This window comes from Molossus molossus, unplaced genomic scaffold (assembly GCF_014108415.1).
Source record: "Molossus molossus isolate mMolMol1 unplaced genomic scaffold, mMolMol1.p scaffold_m16_p_7, whole genome shotgun sequence".
Classification (NCBI taxonomy): Eukaryota; Metazoa; Chordata; class Mammalia; order Chiroptera; family Molossidae; genus Molossus; species Molossus molossus.
This window is the reverse complement of record NW_023425401.1, coordinates 48,586,078-48,606,043: the sequence shown is the minus strand read 5'-3', so window position 1 is coordinate 48,606,043 and position 19,966 is coordinate 48,586,078. Positions and strand designations below refer to the sequence as shown.

At 32.5% G+C, this 19,966-nt stretch overlaps 1 protein-coding gene across 3 annotated transcripts in view; it reads left to right on the top strand.

The window, feature by feature from the left end:
• Positions 1 to 19,966, top strand: part of CACNA2D1 (calcium voltage-gated channel auxiliary subunit alpha2delta 1) — a 509,634-nt gene that overhangs the window by 431,994 nt on the left and 57,674 nt on the right. For 2 of the 3 annotated variants that reach the window (XM_036247167.1, XM_036247166.1), the window contains exons 13-18: positions 4,322 to 4,400; positions 5,825 to 5,874; positions 7,497 to 7,586; positions 11,937 to 12,014; positions 14,106 to 14,180; positions 14,684 to 14,758. In XM_036247167.1, coding sequence (XP_036103060.1) covers positions 4,322 to 4,400; positions 5,825 to 5,874; positions 7,497 to 7,586; positions 11,937 to 12,014; positions 14,106 to 14,180; positions 14,684 to 14,758 — 447 coding nt within the window. Of the gene's footprint in view, positions 1 to 4,321; positions 4,401 to 5,824; positions 5,875 to 7,496; positions 7,587 to 11,936; positions 12,015 to 14,105; positions 14,181 to 14,683; positions 14,759 to 17,989; positions 18,047 to 19,966 lie in introns of all 3 variants that reach the window. The other variant, XM_036247165.1, reaches the window with a different exon arrangement.

The following is a 19,966-nucleotide window of genomic DNA, read 5'->3' as shown; positions in this document are numbered from 1 at the left end:
TAGTACACATAGTAAATTAATAAAACCCATTTCTGACATCATTTTTCTAACATGTTTCGATAGCTGAAGTTTTTATTTTAGTTTTATTGGCTTGCTTTCTTCATAGTCTCATTTCCATTATTCCTTGGAGATTTGCCTATTGTAAATTAAACTTGAACTCTGGGTAACTGATAATTGTTGAGGTGACAGTTTCCAGTAACTGTGTTCTGCTGGGAAACAAGAAATTCCTATGGCTTTCTAAAATAGGTTGACCCTATGGCTTTGGAAAAATCTTAATTGACGACAAATATTTTAGTCTTCAACAAACAAAACAAAATAAAAAAAGAGATTAGCAGAAATCCAGAAGTGTAGGATAAAGTTAGAAATCATTTGTGTATTATAAGAAACAAATTAATAATATATTTAAAAATAACAAAATGTGTTAATAAAAGCTTTCTCTGATCAAATAGGGCAGACTTGATGTATCTGCTTTATATTATTGGAATTATAATTTCTCTGTTCAGAGAAAAATTTGTTTTTGAAATAACTAAAGGCCCAATTATGAAAGTTTGAGGCTAATAAGGACTGATTTTTTAAATTGTTTTAAGTTTAATTTTACTAAATATGCTCTTAAATTACTGTTGCTTCTATGAATATTCTTATACAACCAAGCATAAGTCAAGAATTATGAGAACATTTTTTATCTCTAGGAATAATGCAGTACATAAATGGTATGCGAATTAAGTATATTTTATTCTTTTTTTTTTTTTTTGCCTGCAAAAATTTGTTTAGCACCATTAAACAAATCTAAAAAAACATAAAAAAGATGAAGAATTTAGCATGATATAATGAAACTGCCCAAATTACAAAATGCAAGACAGCTCTGAACCCAGTTGTGGCTCTGCTCTATTGTAATGAATTGATTTACATGTCAGATGACATGACCTATGTTTTGTTCCCTCTGGTAAGAAGTTGAGACCACTCATTTGGCTATGGGCTTTTAAAAAATTGAACAAATACTTGTTTGCATTTGTTTATAAGGTATTACAATAGGTACAATAGATAAAACAGTACAGTCTTGGAACAGTTTTATCTAATGCAATGTTTATTCAACACTACCTTCCCATATTATTTCTGTTAAAGACCTTGGCCTCTAGCATTATCAGAATATTTTTCAAAGCCATCTATGACTATATGTTTCATATATGAACCTCACAGAACTGAACATTTGGAAACATGAGCCTATCGAAAATTGCACAGATTAGTTGAGGAATACTTAGCAAATTTTCTAGGATTATTTCACTTAGTACAGAAAGTTTCCAGTATGCATTTGTTACATGAATCTAGTTTTGTGATTATAAAATATACTATGAGGCATAAGTAAATGAATTTTCTTCTTTACAAAGTTGACTTTGTATTGATGTAGAGCTGGTTAAATTAATTTGTTTAAATGAGACTTTAGATGAAATATATGGCTGGTATGAGTATATATTAAGTATCTTGAGTTATTTTGTATACCATTTTATTTGTTTTTATGTAAGACCATCCAAATACACTAATAAAAGAGCTCTAAAAATACATATCACTAGAAATGTAGTTTACCTTGATTTTTAAATTGTGCATGTTCGAAAGAATCACTTTATTTTTCCTTTATCCAAAATTATAGCTAAACAAGAACTGTGAGTTTAAAGAAATGCAAAGCATGATCTGTGGATTTGGGCATCTAGAATATAGAGTTAGTTCATTATTCCACAGGGTGGCAGTAATATTATATGGAATAGGAGAAATGCCATTATAGGTCTAAGTGGAAAGTTAGTGTGCAAAAACCTATTTTTTAAAATTTCACTAATTCATCATGCAGTATAAAGTGTGTATTGCACATTTTTATGAAATCAATAAAGCAAAGCAGCTAAGGTTGAAATATTTTTATATTGTTTTTCATCAGTGTATAAGGAACTTAAATTTTTAGTAATTCCTAGTAAACTTTTTCTGAACCAAATATATATTAAAATTATTTCAGAAAATTCTAAGATAATCTGAAAACATTAAATATATACATGCATCAGTTTGGTGTGTGTGTGTACCCATCAAGAGAAAATAAGAATCTTAGATATATTAGAAAGATTTTGTAAATATTGTAATAGTAAGTCAGTTGCAGAAATTGTAAAAAGACAGTTACATTTCTAATTCTTGAGATTTCATTGACCATCAGGAGTTTGGAAATTTTCAGGAAAAAAAGTATCTTTAAAATGTTGACAGTAAATAAATTGTAATTGAAAAAATAAAAAAATATATAATGTTCCAATAAAGATAAAAAATAAAATAGATGTTGAAAGTAAGGCAAATCTTATACATTTGTATATAGAAATGATTCAGTCAGTCAATGTTATGTTCAAATAGCCAGGGACCTATGTGAAAAACGAACACAGAGTGGGGGAAATGAGGGTACTTTAAAATGCCATGAAAATGATCATTGTGACACGATTCATACTTTCACATCTAGCCCTGATCCTGAATTCCTTAGTCTGGACTTCTGAGGGCTCCATGGGGGTTAGGTAAAACTTTTGTAGTGAAGCTAAGCGACAAGCTTTTTTTTTACTAGTATTTTTCTGGCTGATTTGTATTTATTTGGACTATTTGATGAATAACATCAGTCAAAATAATGACATGGTGCGTCTAAGTGTAGCCTCTATGTTATTTGAAATGCTGGCCTAGAAGAGACGTATTAGTTGTATTCATTTATTTCTTTTTACTGAAAAGTGTTTCATGGAAAATATTTTACTAAAACACTGTTGTGGGAATAGGAAAAACTGGAGAAAGCAATGCTTTGCATTGAAAATTGGAGACCTGCTCTCAGACATTAATTACGAAGGCGATCCCCAAGTGCTTTCTGGCGCATCTGGATTTTCTCCCTGCCCTGAATTCGTGTGACAATTGTTTGGGGTATGGCAGTTAAACTGAATTATCAGCAGAGTAGCCAACCTGTTTATAAACGTATTTCCATTTAGGAGTGAGTTCAACTGCATAAAGCAGTAACACTCCATTTAAATATATAGACAGCCTAACAATGATCCAGTTGTGAAGAATTTAAGAAAATGAAACTGTTGCATTTTGAGAGAGAAAGAGAGAGAAGTGCCACTAGTCACTAACTTCTGTTAACCTAGAACCAGTCATTTGTTCTTGCAACTTGAGGTGATTAAAACTCAGCTGTGTCCACCAAATGGCTCCTTACATGACTAGCTAAGGCAAACGTAGACGACACAAGGGTGGATCACATAAAACTTTACAAGTGGAACAGCTACATCCCCAATGTACATTTGGGGGCAGGGATTGCTGTAATGTGATTTCTGTGTGGCCAAGACAAGTGAAAGAACAGAGAACAGATGTGAAACCTCTTTGGAAATTTGTGCTCTGCAGTCACGTGGAAAAGATGAATCAGAAGAAACAATGAGAACATGTCGATTCAGTCAGTCGACATGAATTAGGGAAAAGCTCTTAACATAGTTCAAACCAAAATATGAAATCATGGAAAAGTGATTTTCTGCATGTTTATCTTTAGAAAATGCTAAAATGTGGAACTAAGAATATTGGTTTAGGTTACTAAATTGGTAAAAATCAATATGGGAAAATAGCCATTTTTTAAAATACTTGTTAAAATCATTAAGTCTGTCCTCTATACTTTTATAGTATTATTTAAATGCAGTGGCTTCCAGTAAAAACCATCTCAATTAAATTTTTAAATATTTGCATATTTGATAGCATTTTAGAAACTATTTTGATTCTCTTCAAAAATCTTAGGAGCTTAAAATATTTAAGTATACCAGTCATCTTTTATAGACAATAAGTAATATAACTAACATAATTATACCTGTACATTCCAGTGTGAATGTAGTAAAACCATCACTTAACTGCCTTGAGCAACTAAAAGTATAATGGCCTCTTCTATGAATACATTTTTATAACCACATACCTATGGAATAGGGACATTTTTTTCTTGTGTGGTGACTAGATATATGTATATGTTTTAACCAGGCAAAACAGGTGCACTTAGACTAGACCTGAAAGGTGCTATTTCTGCTAATGAAACCTTCGTCATGATCTTGCCATAGGATCCGGATATGGTACAGGGCACACAAATACTATTTTAAATGTAGTAAGTGAAGTCTGTGGTGATTTTTTTCCCCCTCTGTTGCTTTCCAGAATGATTTACTACTCTCGAATTTTCTTGTCACATTAATCAACTGAAAAACATGATTTGATTTGATTTTTCTACTTTAGCTATGTTGTGCAGTTCTAGTAAATAGTATGCAGTCTAACAAATACCTATTTTTCTATTGACCAGGTACGTGTATTCACATTTTCAGTTGGTCAACATAATTATGACAGAGGACCTATTCAATGGATGGCCTGTGAAAATAAAGGTAAGATCTATTTTCTTGACCATATTTTATTAGGAAAAAATAACAATTTGGTAGCTGTAGTTCTACATATTATTATGTATTTATTAAAAATGTTTTTGTTGCCCTGGCCAGTTTGTCTCAGCAGTTAGAGCGTCAGACTGCAGACCAAAGAAACCTGGGTTCGGTTCCCGCTAAGGGCATGTACCTTGGTTGCAATTGGTCCCTGGCCCCAGTTGGGGTTGTGTGGGTGGCAACCAGTCTATGTGTCTCTCTCGCATTGAGGTTTCTCTCTCTCTCTCCCCTCCTCTCTCCCTCCTGCTCTATCTGAAGATAAATGCAAAAATATCCTTGGGTGAGGAAAATAAGTAAATAAATAAGTTTTTGTTAATCTTCACCCAAGGATAGTTTTCCATTGATTTTTTTAGATGGAGTGTAAGGGAGGGAGGGAGAGGAGAGGGAAAGCAAGGGAGATAGAGAGAGAGAGAAACATTGATATGAGTGAGACACATCGATTGGTTGCCTCCCACATGGCACTGATCAGGGCCGGGGATCTAACCCGCAATCCAGGTACATGTTCTTGACAGGGAATCAAACCAGAGGCCCCTTTGGTCTGTGGGCCAATGCTCTAACCACTGAGCAACCGGCCAGGGCTACATATTATTATTTTTATTTAAAAGACTCTAAAGTTGTAGCTAATTTTATAGGAATTCCGGCAAGAATGAGATGCTGAGCATCTTTTCCATAGAGAAAACACACAGCACAACAAACTTTTTGTTACATTATGTAAAAATTCAGACACTGCTCCTATTGTACATTTATAAAAGTATATATTTTATTGAATGATACTTAACGATGCTTATCAAATATAGCCTAACATGAAAAACTAAGATTGAAAGAATATCTGAATTACATAAAACTTAGCCATAAGAAAGTAAGACATATATACCTTTTTTGTCTCTGATTAAATTATTGTTGCTTTTTTTAAATGTATTTTTAGATAAATATTTGGTGTAGTAAGCCCATATTTTCTCTGTACTCAAAAAATACAAGATGTTATTTGAAAAACTAACAGTGATAATAAAAAGAACCTAAATTTATTTTGAAAGTTATATTTAGGCAAATATTTTATTTAATATAATTACCAAATACCCATGATCATTCAATAGTTAATATTTCTCCAATGAATAAAAATGTTAATGATAATCAGGTTCTCTACTGCTTCATAGAAAAATGTTATTTTATGCAATGTAAGGTAATGTAGCAACATTTATAATAAACTGCACACTTATTATGAATATACATTAATCAGATATTTTTTAAATTTATCAGTGGTATTACTACTTTACTGTTTGTACAATAAGGTGAAAATTGCCTTTTTTCTTACAAAGGCATAAGTAATTATGTGAACTATTATATTTTCATAAATATGTATATATATGTTTCAGGTTATTATTATGAAATTCCTTCCATTGGAGCAATAAGAATCAATACTCAGGTATGGTTTTCCAAAATTTGATAAAATTATTTTTTCAAAGTAAAAGACATTTTTTTTCTGCATTATATATGCTCAATATGCAGACAGTAAATGAAAATGAGAATGTTTTTATGCTTATACATAATATTACAGTTGTAACAAGAGGATATATTTTTACTGATTTTAGAGAGGGAGAAAGGAAGAGGGAGGAAGAGAGAGAAACATTGATCAGTTGCCTCCCGACCCAGGATCGAACCCACAACCTGGGTATGTGCCCTGACCAGAATTGAACCTGCGTCCTTCGGTGCATAGCACGGTGATTCAACCAACTGAGCCAAACCAGCCAGGGAAGCAATGTATTGGTTTTTATTTTATTAAGGTTTCAAGTGTTCCAAAATTCAGGTATAAAATATATAAATATACTGTTCTTCTCAGATGTGAAAAACATCATACAAAATAAATAAAATCAAATGTACTAATAATCTCTTCTCATGTAATTTGAACTTGATTATCTTGCAAGTAATCTGAATGAGTTTCTTCTAGTTGTTGGTACCACATAGAAAATTAAACAATAATTATTCTAACAAATTATGTAAGATCATACTAAGAACTTAGGTATGTCCCCAAATAACCCCTGTAGATGTCATTACCTGTTTAAAATAAACTTACAGCTATCCAGTTGAAAATATGCCTGTTATCTAACTTTGTACATTGAAACAATTTAAATATCTATTATTTTTAAGTATTCATAAAATACTATTTAAAATCATTACTCGCCCTGGCCGGTTTGGCTCAGCGGTTAGAGCGTCGGCCTGTGGTCCTGAGAGACCCGGGTTTGGTTCCCGCTGAGGGCATGTACCTCGGTTGCAGTTTGTCCCCGGCCCTGGTTGGTCGTGCGGGTGGCAGCCACTTGATGTGTCCCTTTCACATCGATGTTTCTCTCTCTCTCTCTGTTCCTCTCTTTCCCCCCCACTCGACCTGAACAAAAAAAATAAAATAAAATAAAATCATTACTCAATTTTGACCATAACTGAGGATCTGTAAAATACACTAAGTCAAAATTTAGCATAAATAACATGAAATTTGTGGAAATAAATACTGAATACTTGAATGTTGAAATGAACCAGCAGCAGCATTTGAGTCTGATGTCTAGATTTCACTTGGTACAGTATTTTATTTATTTTTTGATATGATTAAATGTACTTTTGAATTTCAGCCAAACAACCTATGATGTGAAAGCAAATACATGGCTGCTTTATTATTTCGAATTTGTGCATTTCCATCCAGGAAATCACAGAGCCTAAAATAGTTTAGATTAACATAAAACAATTCACAAGGAACGTATTTCACTTATCATTTGCTCTACCAGTGAAAGAATGTTTTGATTGTTACTAGGAAAAACCGGGATAGATATATTTTATAAAAAATGTAAGTCAAATAATGTTGATTCAGAGTATGTAGACATACCATTTAAGGAGTGCCCAAGTAGGAATTAAATGATTACAAACTTTCTGTCTTAATAATTTGATTCCATATTTATTTTTAACTCTAGATAATATTTCTTCTGTGGTGGTAATTTTTTTTAACAAGAGCATTACTAGTTTTCAACCATTTAACTTTTTTTTTTTTTTTTTAATAAATAGGAATATTTGGATGTTCTGGGAAGACCAATGGTTTTAGCAGGAGACAAAGCTAAGCAAGTCCAGTGGACAAATGTGTACCTGGATGCACTGGTAAGAAATTGGCTTTTCAACTAAAAACTGTTACAAGAAAAGCAGTCAGCTGACTTCTTTGTAGGTGACAATTCTCTTTTCCTCTTCGTTAAACCATTCTAAAAACCCTTCTATCACAACTTTTTTTACTAGAATACAACAAACTTTTTACATAATTTACATAAGCTATACTGTGTGCAGTAGAGAATTGAGAATATAAAATTTCCACCCTTGAATTTATGGGCATTTCAGTAACTATTTTAATATCTGTGTTAAAAAAAATGCTGAAAGTCTTATGAATTAGTACCTATTACTACAGGTTTTGAATAAGACTTTCGAAGTATTTAAAAAAAAATTTTTTTATCCTCACCCGAGGACACTTTTGTATTTATCTTCGGAGAGAGTGGGAAGAGAGAGAGAGAGAGAAACATTGATGTGAGAGAGACACATCGACTGGTTGCCACCCACATGAACCTAACCGGGGTCGGGGACAACTGCAACCGAAGTACATGCCCTTAGTGGGAACTGAATCCAGGACTCTCTGGTCCACGGGCCAGTGCTATAATCGCTGAGACAAACCGGCCAGGGCTGAAGTATTTTCAAAGTAGACTTTCCCTAGCAGAAGCAAGCCAGATCCAACAAAACTCAGAGGTACATGCAGTTAGGCAAAAATCATACCTTATCCTGCATTCATCACAAACCTGATCACCTCTTCATGTATAATCTCTTGCTTTAGGCCAATCCCAGATATTTATGAAAGTAGGCCATGGAGGTGATCAAATCTGGTGTGAAATAACAGAAACATGTTACATCGTTCATTTCACAATTAAAATTATAGTACAGGTATTCAATTATACTTTCAGATTGTGGTTCTCCACTGTGGGTGACTTTGCCCTTCACAGGTCATTGGGAAATACCTATAGGTATTTCCAGCATGATGCCTGTGCTTTACAGGGGTTGCTACTAGCAGGTAATGGATAGAGGCCAGGCATGCTGCTAAATGTCCCAGATGCACACGAGAGCTCCCCACCCCCCACCAGGCACACACAACAAGGAATCATCCAGCTCAAAATGTGAGTAGGTCTGAATTTGAGAAATCTTGTTTTAATGTCATTTTTTCTTTCCTGATATGGAAGTTATAGAGAGTAATTATCATAGTTAAGATATATTCACATGCTTAATCTTAATAAGACTTTATTAATGATTTTACTAATGTAATATATTAGAGAGAATCAAAATTCTAAGCTCTGAAAAGTGCATGCTGATTCAATAACCTTTTTCTTACTTGAAATTTAATTTATGCTGATTCTACTTTTCTGAATGCAATGATGAACCCAAAGGGCAAAATGCAACCCACTTAAAATTACTTATCATTTGGTTCTAGTAAAATAAACATATACAGGAAGTTAGAAGAAAAATAGGCACTATTAGCAGCAGCCTTGCATGCTAAGACAGATAAAGTGAAGCTTGCTTACCTCAGGCGCTAGTTAAAATTTCTGTCATGTTCCCTCTTGACATCACATATTTATTTAAGGTCACCTGGTCATCTAAAGCTGTGGTCAAATCTTTCACTTTCCCAAATCCATCACAGTACAAAGTATGATAGGAGGAGTCAATAATTATGCCCTGTTGTATTTCCTGTGACCAGAAGTTAATTAACCAACATGTGTGCATTGTTGGTAAGGTTCTCACTGATAGCACAAATGACATTAGGAATAAATTTTGGTTCTAAATATGCTGTTCTATAAGCGGAAACTAAGTGTTAAGACCACAAAGAGTATTCTTTTTTATTTTTTTTAATCCTCACTCGAGGATATTTTTACCATTGATTTTTAGAGAGAGTGGAAGGGAGGGAAGGGGAAAAAGAGAGGCGGAGAGAGAGAAACATTGATGTGAGAGAGACACACATTGATCGTTTGCCACCAACACATGGCCCCACGGGGACCAGGGATCGAACCTGCAACCCAGATACATGGCCTTGATGGGGAATCAAACTTGTGACCTTTTGGTGAGTGGGCCGATGCTTTAACCACTGAACCACACTGGCCAGGACCACATAGAATATTCTTTTTACTGACTTTAAAATGAAAAGTGACCCATCTTGTATTTCTAATTATTTACTTATCATCTCTGCACATAGCAGATTCAAAATACATGCTGGTGAAAATAACAGTTGTACTTAGAAGAAAAAGGTAAAAATGTTCCAAGACAAAAGTATAACAAATATAATGAGCAAATAAAAAGAGCTCTGGAAATTCAGAAGAAAGAAGCCATATATTTGGGGATGAAGCAGGATGAGGTTGGAAAGATGGTGCCATGTTAGCTGATTTAGGACTTCAGGTTAGGTTTCTATAATTGGCGATGAGCAACAAACCACACAGGGGCGCAGTATGAACGTTGCAGAAGTGCTGGGTGTATTGAAGGAATGACACCGCAGTCACTGGACATAATGGGAGGTAAGGACAGAAACAAGACTGGGACAATATTGTGGAGGATTCATTTTATTTGAGAGCTAAAACAAGGTTCTTTGTATAAAAAGAGTGAGGGAGAAAAAGAACTGGGCTCTAGGTAATAAATACGAAATACATTCCAGGAGAGCAGAAATATTGTTTTATTTCTCCTATTAATTCTCTAGGGACTTGTACAGTGCCAAAGGATAGAGTGCAATTTTTTATCTGCTTTATAAATGAGGGAGAAAATGAAAGTTGGATACCAATGAGTTTATCCATGAATTTATTTAATATATCAGTCTAGTATCTCATTTTAGAACACAATTTATACGCTAATTAGGGTACTCTATACAAATGCAAAAATGATCCAAAGGAAATGATATACCCATATATACTATATTTTTTATAGATGTGTGTGTGTGTATGTATGTGTATATATATATATATATATATATATATATATATATATATATATATATGGTAGTATGCATTAGACTATGCATATAATTATAACTCAAATAGAAAGTTCACCAAAAGAAATCTTCAATTAATTATCTTTTGGGTACTAGTTTTATGAATTATCTGTAATCTTGACTTGATTGAAGTGAAACATTTCCATTGTGCATATTAATTAAGGATGTTGTTATTGTCAAATGTTTTTGCTTAGGACTAAATAGAAAGCTCTTGTGTACATCATCATGCACCCAACTATGTGTAGTTGTGTCGTTAATTTTATTTGTCCCAAAAAATGTGGCATCTTATTCAGCTGAAAGCCTCTCTATGATTGTCCTTCTTCACTTGATTCGTTTTCATTGCTTTTGTGCCTCCCACATGCACAATTTTAAACTATAGCCTGAGACATTTTCTCCATGAGACCTTGCTGTTTCTGGAATGAGAACAGGGGTCAGGGGATTTGAATTGAGGGTGATTATTCTCAAGAAGATTCACTAATATTTTTCACTAACATCATTCACTATTTTCTCAGCTTAGCAAATTCAAAATTTTCAACAATTTAAAAATTATTTAAAAGGTGACTTAAAATAGTGTTTGACATGAAATAGTGGTAAGAAAATATATGTCTATATCTATATCTATGTCCAGATAGATAGATAGATAGATAGATAGATAGATAGATAGATAGAGATTTAGTTGCTGCAGATGGCAGTAATAAAGAAAAGGCAACCTCTGACTTGAAAATCAGTTTATTTGGACTAATCCACGGACTCATTTAATATATGACATTATCTACATACTGATTTATTATTGTTATAATAAACTGCTACATGACTTCTCTTCCATATTTTATGCTTTGAACTTTCTAGTCTACATCATTTTACTTTGTAAAAATGACTCTATTTTGGAGGGTATTTAGAAGCAATATTGCTTCTTTTGAATACCAAGAATATCCTAGAAATGCAATATCAGTAACATGTTTCCTCAATTTATAATGTTCTGCTACACATTTTTGATTTAATGTGAAGTATTGGGCTTGCACACAAAAAAAATTAAGAATAAATCTACAACAAAGGAAGGTAAATAAATCATTTGAAGTATGTAATATTTTAGTATCACTCTGTTCATGGAGGCCTCTGATCTTAGGTGAACTATCCATAAAGAAAAGAGTGGAGGGGCAGGGCTACTGAAATGTTTAGTGTCAGTTGATTTTTAAAATAAATAATTTGCAGTGCTCGCATAAAGTAATACTTTAGATGTTTTATGCTTCAATAGTGGCCTAAAAGATCTTGATTATTTCTAAGACATTTTCATTGATCTTTTGGAAAAATAATCTTTCAAAATCTTTTAGTTTTTTGTGGCTCTTTATGTAGTATAAAATACAGTGTCAGATATCAAAGACCAATGCAGTATAACAGAGTTTAACTTGTCATTTTAATTTGCCTTTTCTCTCTGAATCTATTTTTAGGAACTGGGACTTGTCATTACTGGAACTCTTCCGGTCTTCAATATAACTGGCCAAGTTGAAAATAAGACAAACTTAAAGGTTAAAAGTTAATTGATAAATTTAATAATAATAACTGATAAACTATGACGTTGAAGCTTACTGTGGATAAGATATTTCTATAAGGAAGTACATACAGTGTAACTGACTGGGAGGCCGGAAGTGAAAGGCAACAGCTGCTTATGTGATAACCACCTGGGAAAAGGAAATGCAGGTCAAGTTCTCTGTTTCCCCAGAGACAAGATTCAGCTTAACTCGCTGTAATTATGACCTGATGAGAACACAAGTTCAGACTCTGGGAATAATTACATGATAAATGGGCAGTACTATTGTGTGTACATTTTAAAAATGCATCTAAGATATTCATGGAGTTCAGAAAGAAAATCCAAACAAAATCATGGTGATGTCTGTGTGAGGTGTACATAGGTATATTTAATGAGTTGTTCCTCCTCTGACTCCCATTCAAATAATTGTTTCTTTAATTGTCATGTACCTGAAGGGTCTGATTTAAGTAAAATGTTTATTCTGTCTTTGAGGTTCAGGAAAAATACTTGAGTTTTGTAAAACTCTTTTATTTCTATAGCATTGGCATATTGTCAATGCAATAAAATGCTATCCACTTATAGTTCTAAAAAAATGTATCTTGTACTTGTTAATTTCCACTTCTTATTTTTTTAAATACTTTTGATTTAAAAGAAGGATTGTATTCTTCTTTCTTAGCTTGAATCAAAAGGAATTTAAGAATGCCAGAGAATATTAAATATTCATTTTGCAGTTTGGTTGACATTCTTGATTTGAGGGACATTTATTTCCAGTTTATTGTATAATGAAGCCTATAACACTTTTTATTTGTTTGTTTATTTATTTATTTTTCTTTATTGATTTTAGAGAGAGAGGAAGGGAGAGGGAGAGAGAGAAACATCGATGAGAGAGAACATCAATTGGCCGCCTCCTGCATGCCCCCCTCTGGGGATTGGGCCCCCAACCTGGGCATGTGCCCTGACCGGAAATCAAACCCATGACCTCTTGGTGCATGGGTCGAAGCTCAACCACTGAGCCACACCGGCCAGGATAGTTATTATTTATTTAGTTAGTTATTATAAATTTCAGTTGAGCTCTTCATTTTAATAATGTAGCCATGGAAAACATTGGTTGTTCCTCTTTAGAGGTCCATTACCATTCTTAAATATCTGTGGATCATACTGTCATAACTCACAAACTAGTTATTCTTATCTCCTCATATGGACTGTATAAGGATTGCTTTAATTTGAGAATGGTTCACAGAAAAAAGCATATTTGTTGACATAACTTTCTCATTCTCTGTGCACCCACACAAAGTTTAAAGTTCTTATAATAACTATAGACTGAATTTTATACTTTTCTTTGCAACATTTCAATTTATTTTGTAATTTATATAATTCTATATAAAACAAAAATTCCTGATTTTAAATTTTAACACTGTTTCCATTTTTATGTCCCATAGAATATTATGATAACAGTTTTACAAACAGCCTCCTTGACTTGCAACTAAAACTGTGATGCCCATTCTTTGGTATTTATAGGGAATTACCAGTAAGCTGAAACAGTGTTTTGAGGATTTCTGCTTCTTTATTACCAATAAAGTCACATACTTTTCAAGATAGTTACAAATATATAGATACTATCAACAGTAAAAATCTGTAGTTTTCTCATTCCATATCACTCAATATCTGTGAGCTAGACATTTTTGTGATTTCTTCATGATAGAACACAACAAGTCAGCCTACGCTCACATATATAGACACACTCACAGAGCGACAGCTGCTGACTGTACAGTAGCAATAACGTTAAATGTCAGGGGTAATAAGTACAAGAGGTAGCAAATACATTTTTATATATTTAAAAGTTTTTAACTTTAGTCATCAGTATTTTATTTTTTAAGTTAAATAATAAGTGATGAAGTTGTGATAAACAACTAGAGCTGAAAATCACTGCAAATTGATACCGAAAATGCCATATATATATATGGCCATATATATAATTGGAGCTAGTATGTCATACAACTATGTCAAGCAAAGGGATGAATAACATAATAATTGTGTAGAAATATGTAAATTTTTGGTATAAAACACACTACCTTTTGCTGCCTTATAGAACCAGCTGATTCTTGGTGTGATGGGAGTTGATGTGTCTTTGGAAGATATTAAAAGGCTAACACCACGTTTTACAGTAAGATGCAATTTACCCTTTTGGTATCTTTTCTATTTTAAAATGCTGTGCTAATTTCACTTGTCCATAAGCTCAAAAATTATTTGTAGTTGTATTAGTAAAGAATCTAAATGTTTGTTAAGAGGATTCTTAAAATAAAAAAATAAAGATATGTTATACTTCTTCATGCTGAAAGGAGTATCGTTCAGACTGACAAACTTCAGAGGCAGAGGGTGGGGGGAGGGATGAGATAAACCAAAGAACTGACATGCGTGTATGTGTAACCAGTGGACATAGACAGCAATGCTTTGGAGTGGGGAGTGGGGGGTGGAGGGTAGGGAGGATGGTGTCAATGGGAAAAAAGCAGAAACATCTATAACAAAAATAAATAAATTAATTAAAAAATAAATTGTGTATTTAAGACTTGTTAAAGAAAAAGAGAAAAAGAGAGAATGAGGATTTCTGATTATGACTTAGGGGGATCTCTATCTAATGTTTTTTATTTTGTTGTTTTTTGTTTCCAGCTGTGCCCCAATGGCTATTATTTTGCAATTGACCCTAATGGTTATGTTTTATTACATCCAAATCTTCAGCCAAAGGTATGTATATTATTTGTTTATAGTGATTAGTATCCTGTAAAATTACTGATTAATGTTCTTAATAGGTTTGTCATTTTAAAATTTACTATATAGCACTAAGTAGAAAGGAACATTATTATATCTGTAATGTTTAATAGATGACAATACCATAGTTTATAATATATCAAAGTGTAAAAGCACTTTTCATTTTCTCTTACCAATGTAGCTATCCAGTGTTTAGCTAACCAGTATTCTTATCTTAAAGACAGTAGTTATCACCACCTGTGCTTGAGTTCCACACTTCCCATTTGGGACTTGGTTTAAGGCTGTAACATGGGAAGAGATTGCCCCACCGTGGTGGGGACCTGATAAATATAAGTAATGTTCCTCAATGCATAGGCCCCATTTTTTTGTTGCCCCTTTTTTCTGGTAATTATCTCTCTCCTTCATCTCCAAGAGTATTTTTTCCCCTGCTTTTGAACAGACTTGTAAAAATATGTATGCCATTTAATAACTAAAACTCCATTGGATGAACTTCAGAAATGGGAAGTATTTATTGTTCAGTGAGGTATTGGGAAGTGATGAAATTCCTTAGATAAACCATTTCATCCTAGTCTTTATGTCGGTTTTTCTGAAATATAAAGTATATTCTTAAATATCTGGTCCACTTATTTTACTTTTCATTAATACTCACAGGTAGGGTAAAATCTTATAATTGTACTTTATAGGTATCTTCAAGTTGTTAACTTTGATGATAATACTGAACATACTTTAAACTATGCTGGAGAGAAATATATATAGACGTATGCGTACTACCTTCTTCTCCAGTCATGACTATTTAATATTAGTGATATTTTAGGACATACACAAATAGGTGTGCACACACGCATACACATACACACATAAAGTTGAGTCATTTAAATATTATTCAAGTCAATAATAATAATTCAATAATATTGAATGCAAAAACAAAGTAAATGGTTATAATTAATATCTATTCTAATTTTCTCACTTTGGAACTTATTTCCATACATTTCTTCATGATCTAAATATTTGCAACCTAATGTAGCTAGTAATCACCCTGCATTATTTTTAAAGTTGTTATCTTATTGTACATGTGGTGGTATAGGCATTTCTCACATGATTATTAGTCTATCAGAGTTCTTTATAAACATGTCATGTTAAATTCCTCTTAATAGATTTGTTTAAGATTGGCTAAACATTCTATGATCTTGCATAGCTGAACATTTTTATCTTTTTAAAACTTTTTAAGATTTAAAAAAATTGTGACATTATTTTTGGTTTGTATATTCAGTATATTTTATATGATGTTACCATAATTAAAGTGATGTAAAAGCAATAACAATATAATGTGCTGAAGGGTATGAAGGATCCCTATTTTTATGATTGTAGGTCTTAATCCCTTCCCCGAGAGGAACTAAAATATATCATAAACAAACTAATAAAAAGAATAATGAGAATAAGGCACATATTAAATATATATAAAAATCCATCAATTAGACCTAATAATTCGAAAAAGATTTTCCCCTTTTCTATATCTTCTACTAACACCAATGTTTATATAGAAAACAATTTATTACTATTTGACTGATAACATATATTTGGCTCATATTTGGATTAATTTACTAAAATTAATAAACATAAAAATATGAATTCCATAGAAATCCTTATTATAGCCCTGGTATGCTAGATAATTCTTTTTTGGGATTATATTAGCATTTCATTTTAATTTTTTTTTTTAGAATAGTTTATTGATTTTTTTTTTAGAGAGGAAGGGAGAGGGAGAAAAAGAAATGTCAATGTGAGAGCAAAACATCCATCCACTGCCTCTTGCATGCTGCCTACCTGGGCTCGAGCCTGCAACCTGGGCATGTGCCCCAGCTGAGAGTGAAACTGGCAACCACTCGGTGCACAGGAGGACACTCAACCAACTGAGCCACACTGGCCAGGGACAGTTTTTCATATTTTTATATAGGAAATTATTAAAAGCAAGTATGTAACAGAATGACATTTAGGAAAATGTTATTTTAGAAACCATTAAAAATAAATATTGTTGAACAATCAATGTATTTTTTTTCTTAAATTCATGCTTGTGAGTTCTCATCATTAACAAGTTATACTTTATGATTTATATTTTGTGGATGATGATAGAGATAGATATAAGAAACTCATAAGAAGATAATATAGCATATAATACAAGTTTTTTTTTTTAATTGACAAATACAAAGGACCATTGCAGTAACAGCAGGTATACTAACAAAATTCTATTTTTTTTTTTTTCATCAGCAATTCACCAGTAGGGAAAAAAAAGGAAAATAATGTTATATTCCCATAGTACCCATAATCCTTTAACAAGGTCAAAGTCTAATTTTTTCCATTTTGTTTCATTAAAATAATCAGATTAGGTGTACATATTAGATAACTCATTTTGATCAGTCTTAAGAAATGTTTATTGTAAAGGAAATTGTGCATACTCTGTTTTAGAAGTCAATATTTAAAATAAATCTATAGTGTTATGACTGAATTCTCTATTAGTTCCAAAGATATAGCATTTGATATCACTTCAGAAAACAAAGGCACACATTTTAAGGGTTAAGATTAAGACTTTTTAATATCCTATAATATTTATAATTTTAACACATTTTAATTATGTAAATTCTATAAATTCCTTTTTTTCAATCAGCATAAAAGTTGTCTGAGACAAATCATCCTTCTCACTTCCCACTTCCTCACTGTTTTCCAAGAAGAAAAGGAGAATATCAATAGTCATTTAGGGAAAAACAAAACAAAACCACACATATTTTTATTTACTAATCATATTTTTAAACGTCTTTTTATTTATTGACTCTTCATGGATTTTTTTTTATCCTCACTTGAGGACATTTTTTTTGCATTTATCTTCAGATAGAGTGGGAGGGAGAGATGAGGGAAGAGAGAGAAACATCCATGTGAGAGAGACACATCGACTGGTCGCCACCCACACGACCCCAACTGGGGCCAGGGACAAACTGCAACCAAGGTATGTGCCCTTAATGCGAACCGAACCTGGGACTCTCTGGTCCGCAGGCCAATGCTCTAACCACTGAGCCCAAATGGCCAGGGCCTCTTCATGAACTCTTTGATACCTGTTTTTGATCCAGGAAAAATATCTGACCCAAAGTGATTATAGTATAGAACACTTACCTATGTTGAGATGTGGCATGATGAATTACCGTCTTTCTGTTGCTTTAGCCTATTGGTGTAGGTATACCAACAATTAATTTAAGAAAAAGGAGGCCCAATGTTCAGGTAACTGAATGAAATTAGCAATGCCTTCAAATTTGCTAAATTGGCGTTGAAATTAAGCTTCTCTTTCTAAAAGCATATAATTAATGCTGCCTTTCTTGACATCAAGCTTCCAGAGCATGAGATGGAGATGAGCATCATTTCTCAATATGTTGGAGCAAAAATGTTATTAATGATGGCAGAGGGTATGCATTGGCTAACTAAAAATTACTAGCAAATTATGTAATAATAATGTTAACAATCAGCATAATCATAATCAGATGGCTTCTAAAAATAAATTTATTAAATATTGTGAAATTAGTATCAAATCCATGTAATCCTAACAATTTGTTTGTAAAATTAACTTCTCAGTGGAAATAAAAATACTGTTCTGATATGATAATTTCTATAAGCCATAGAATTTAAGCCAATTTTTTTTATTTCTAAAAGTGTACTTTTAGATTAGAAGTTAGAGAAATTTCCCTTCAACTAATTAAAGATGTCTAAAATTACAAATAAACATTGGGAATTGTTATTGCTTGGCAAACTCATTGCAAATTTTTTTCTCTATTGGCAACAAAGTTTAAACTTTATTATATGCATATTCTTTAAGCACCCTAAAAATAATTTACGTAAAAGGATACTTCCTGCAGTTTAGTAAAAAAAAAAATTATTATTTTAAAGAAAGTTCAGTATGAATTAGGGTTTTATTATTTCTTAGAAAAGAAAGTTGGTGACATAAATACAGATGGCACCTGAATTATGATGGCTCTGCTTACGATTTTTTGGCTTTACAATGGTGCGAGAGCAATATGCATTCAGTAGAAATCGTATTTTGAATTTTGATCTATTTCTGGGCTAGCAATATGTGGTAGGATACTCTCTCATGATGCTGGGCAATGGAAAGAGTTCTGAGCATGTTTAAAGCAGGCTAGCCAAAGCTATGTGCTCCATAGGTTAGGTGTATTAAATACTTTTCAAGTTAACATGATTTTCAATTCATGCAAGGTTTATCAGGACATAAGTCAAGCAGCATTTGTAATAGAGAGGTAGTATGATATTAGGAAGAAATCACTGAGATATGAATTAGTAGAAATGAGTTTTAGTTTGGGTCCACCTACAGCTAGCACTATAAACTTGAGTCACTAAACCCCATAGTACTTCATTCGTTTCATCTGAAATACAGGAGGAATGAACTAATAATTGTTTTTACCTCACACAGTATATCTGCCTAGGAAATTAAATATGTGTATCAGTTTCAGGCTCCATTTCCTGAAAATCCGTATTTGATTGGGCAGTGATGGAATTCAGGCTTCTGATTAGTTTTTAAACCAATCCAGGTTGTTCTAAAGTACAGAGCCTCTGGATTAGTAGCTTCAGTTCCCTTCTACCTCTCAAATTCCATGACAATTTGAATTTCATGTCGTTGCATCAGGCTTTATTCTTTTATGATTCCTATGGAGGTTAAAATTACACTTATGTCTTTTCTTGATGTAATAAATTGTTTTATGTTACTCTTGCATGTTTTTGTGTATTATCTTAGCAGTCATGTACATCTTAGTGAACTTTTATTTTTGTAGTACTTTCATATATTGCATGTAAATATTATGATATAATTTAGAAATAATCAACCTTAAAAGTGGTTTGTTTTATTTTTGTTTTCCTTTAAGGAAACCCCAAATGGCAAACTAGCAACCACACAAGACTTCTGAATTTTGGGAATATTTTTTGAACTACGTATGTAGTATTTTTAATAATACTAACTACTAATTATTTCCACTTAAAATTTGTTAACAACATTGTTTTTTATTTTAGTTCCACAAATTTCACGGTTATTCTGTCAGTTGATATTCAAATTTTACAAATCAGAAATGTTAGATATTTAAAATATCAAACAAAAGTATTGGGAGTGGAGGAACTTGATTCCAGTTCTCAAGCCTCTTT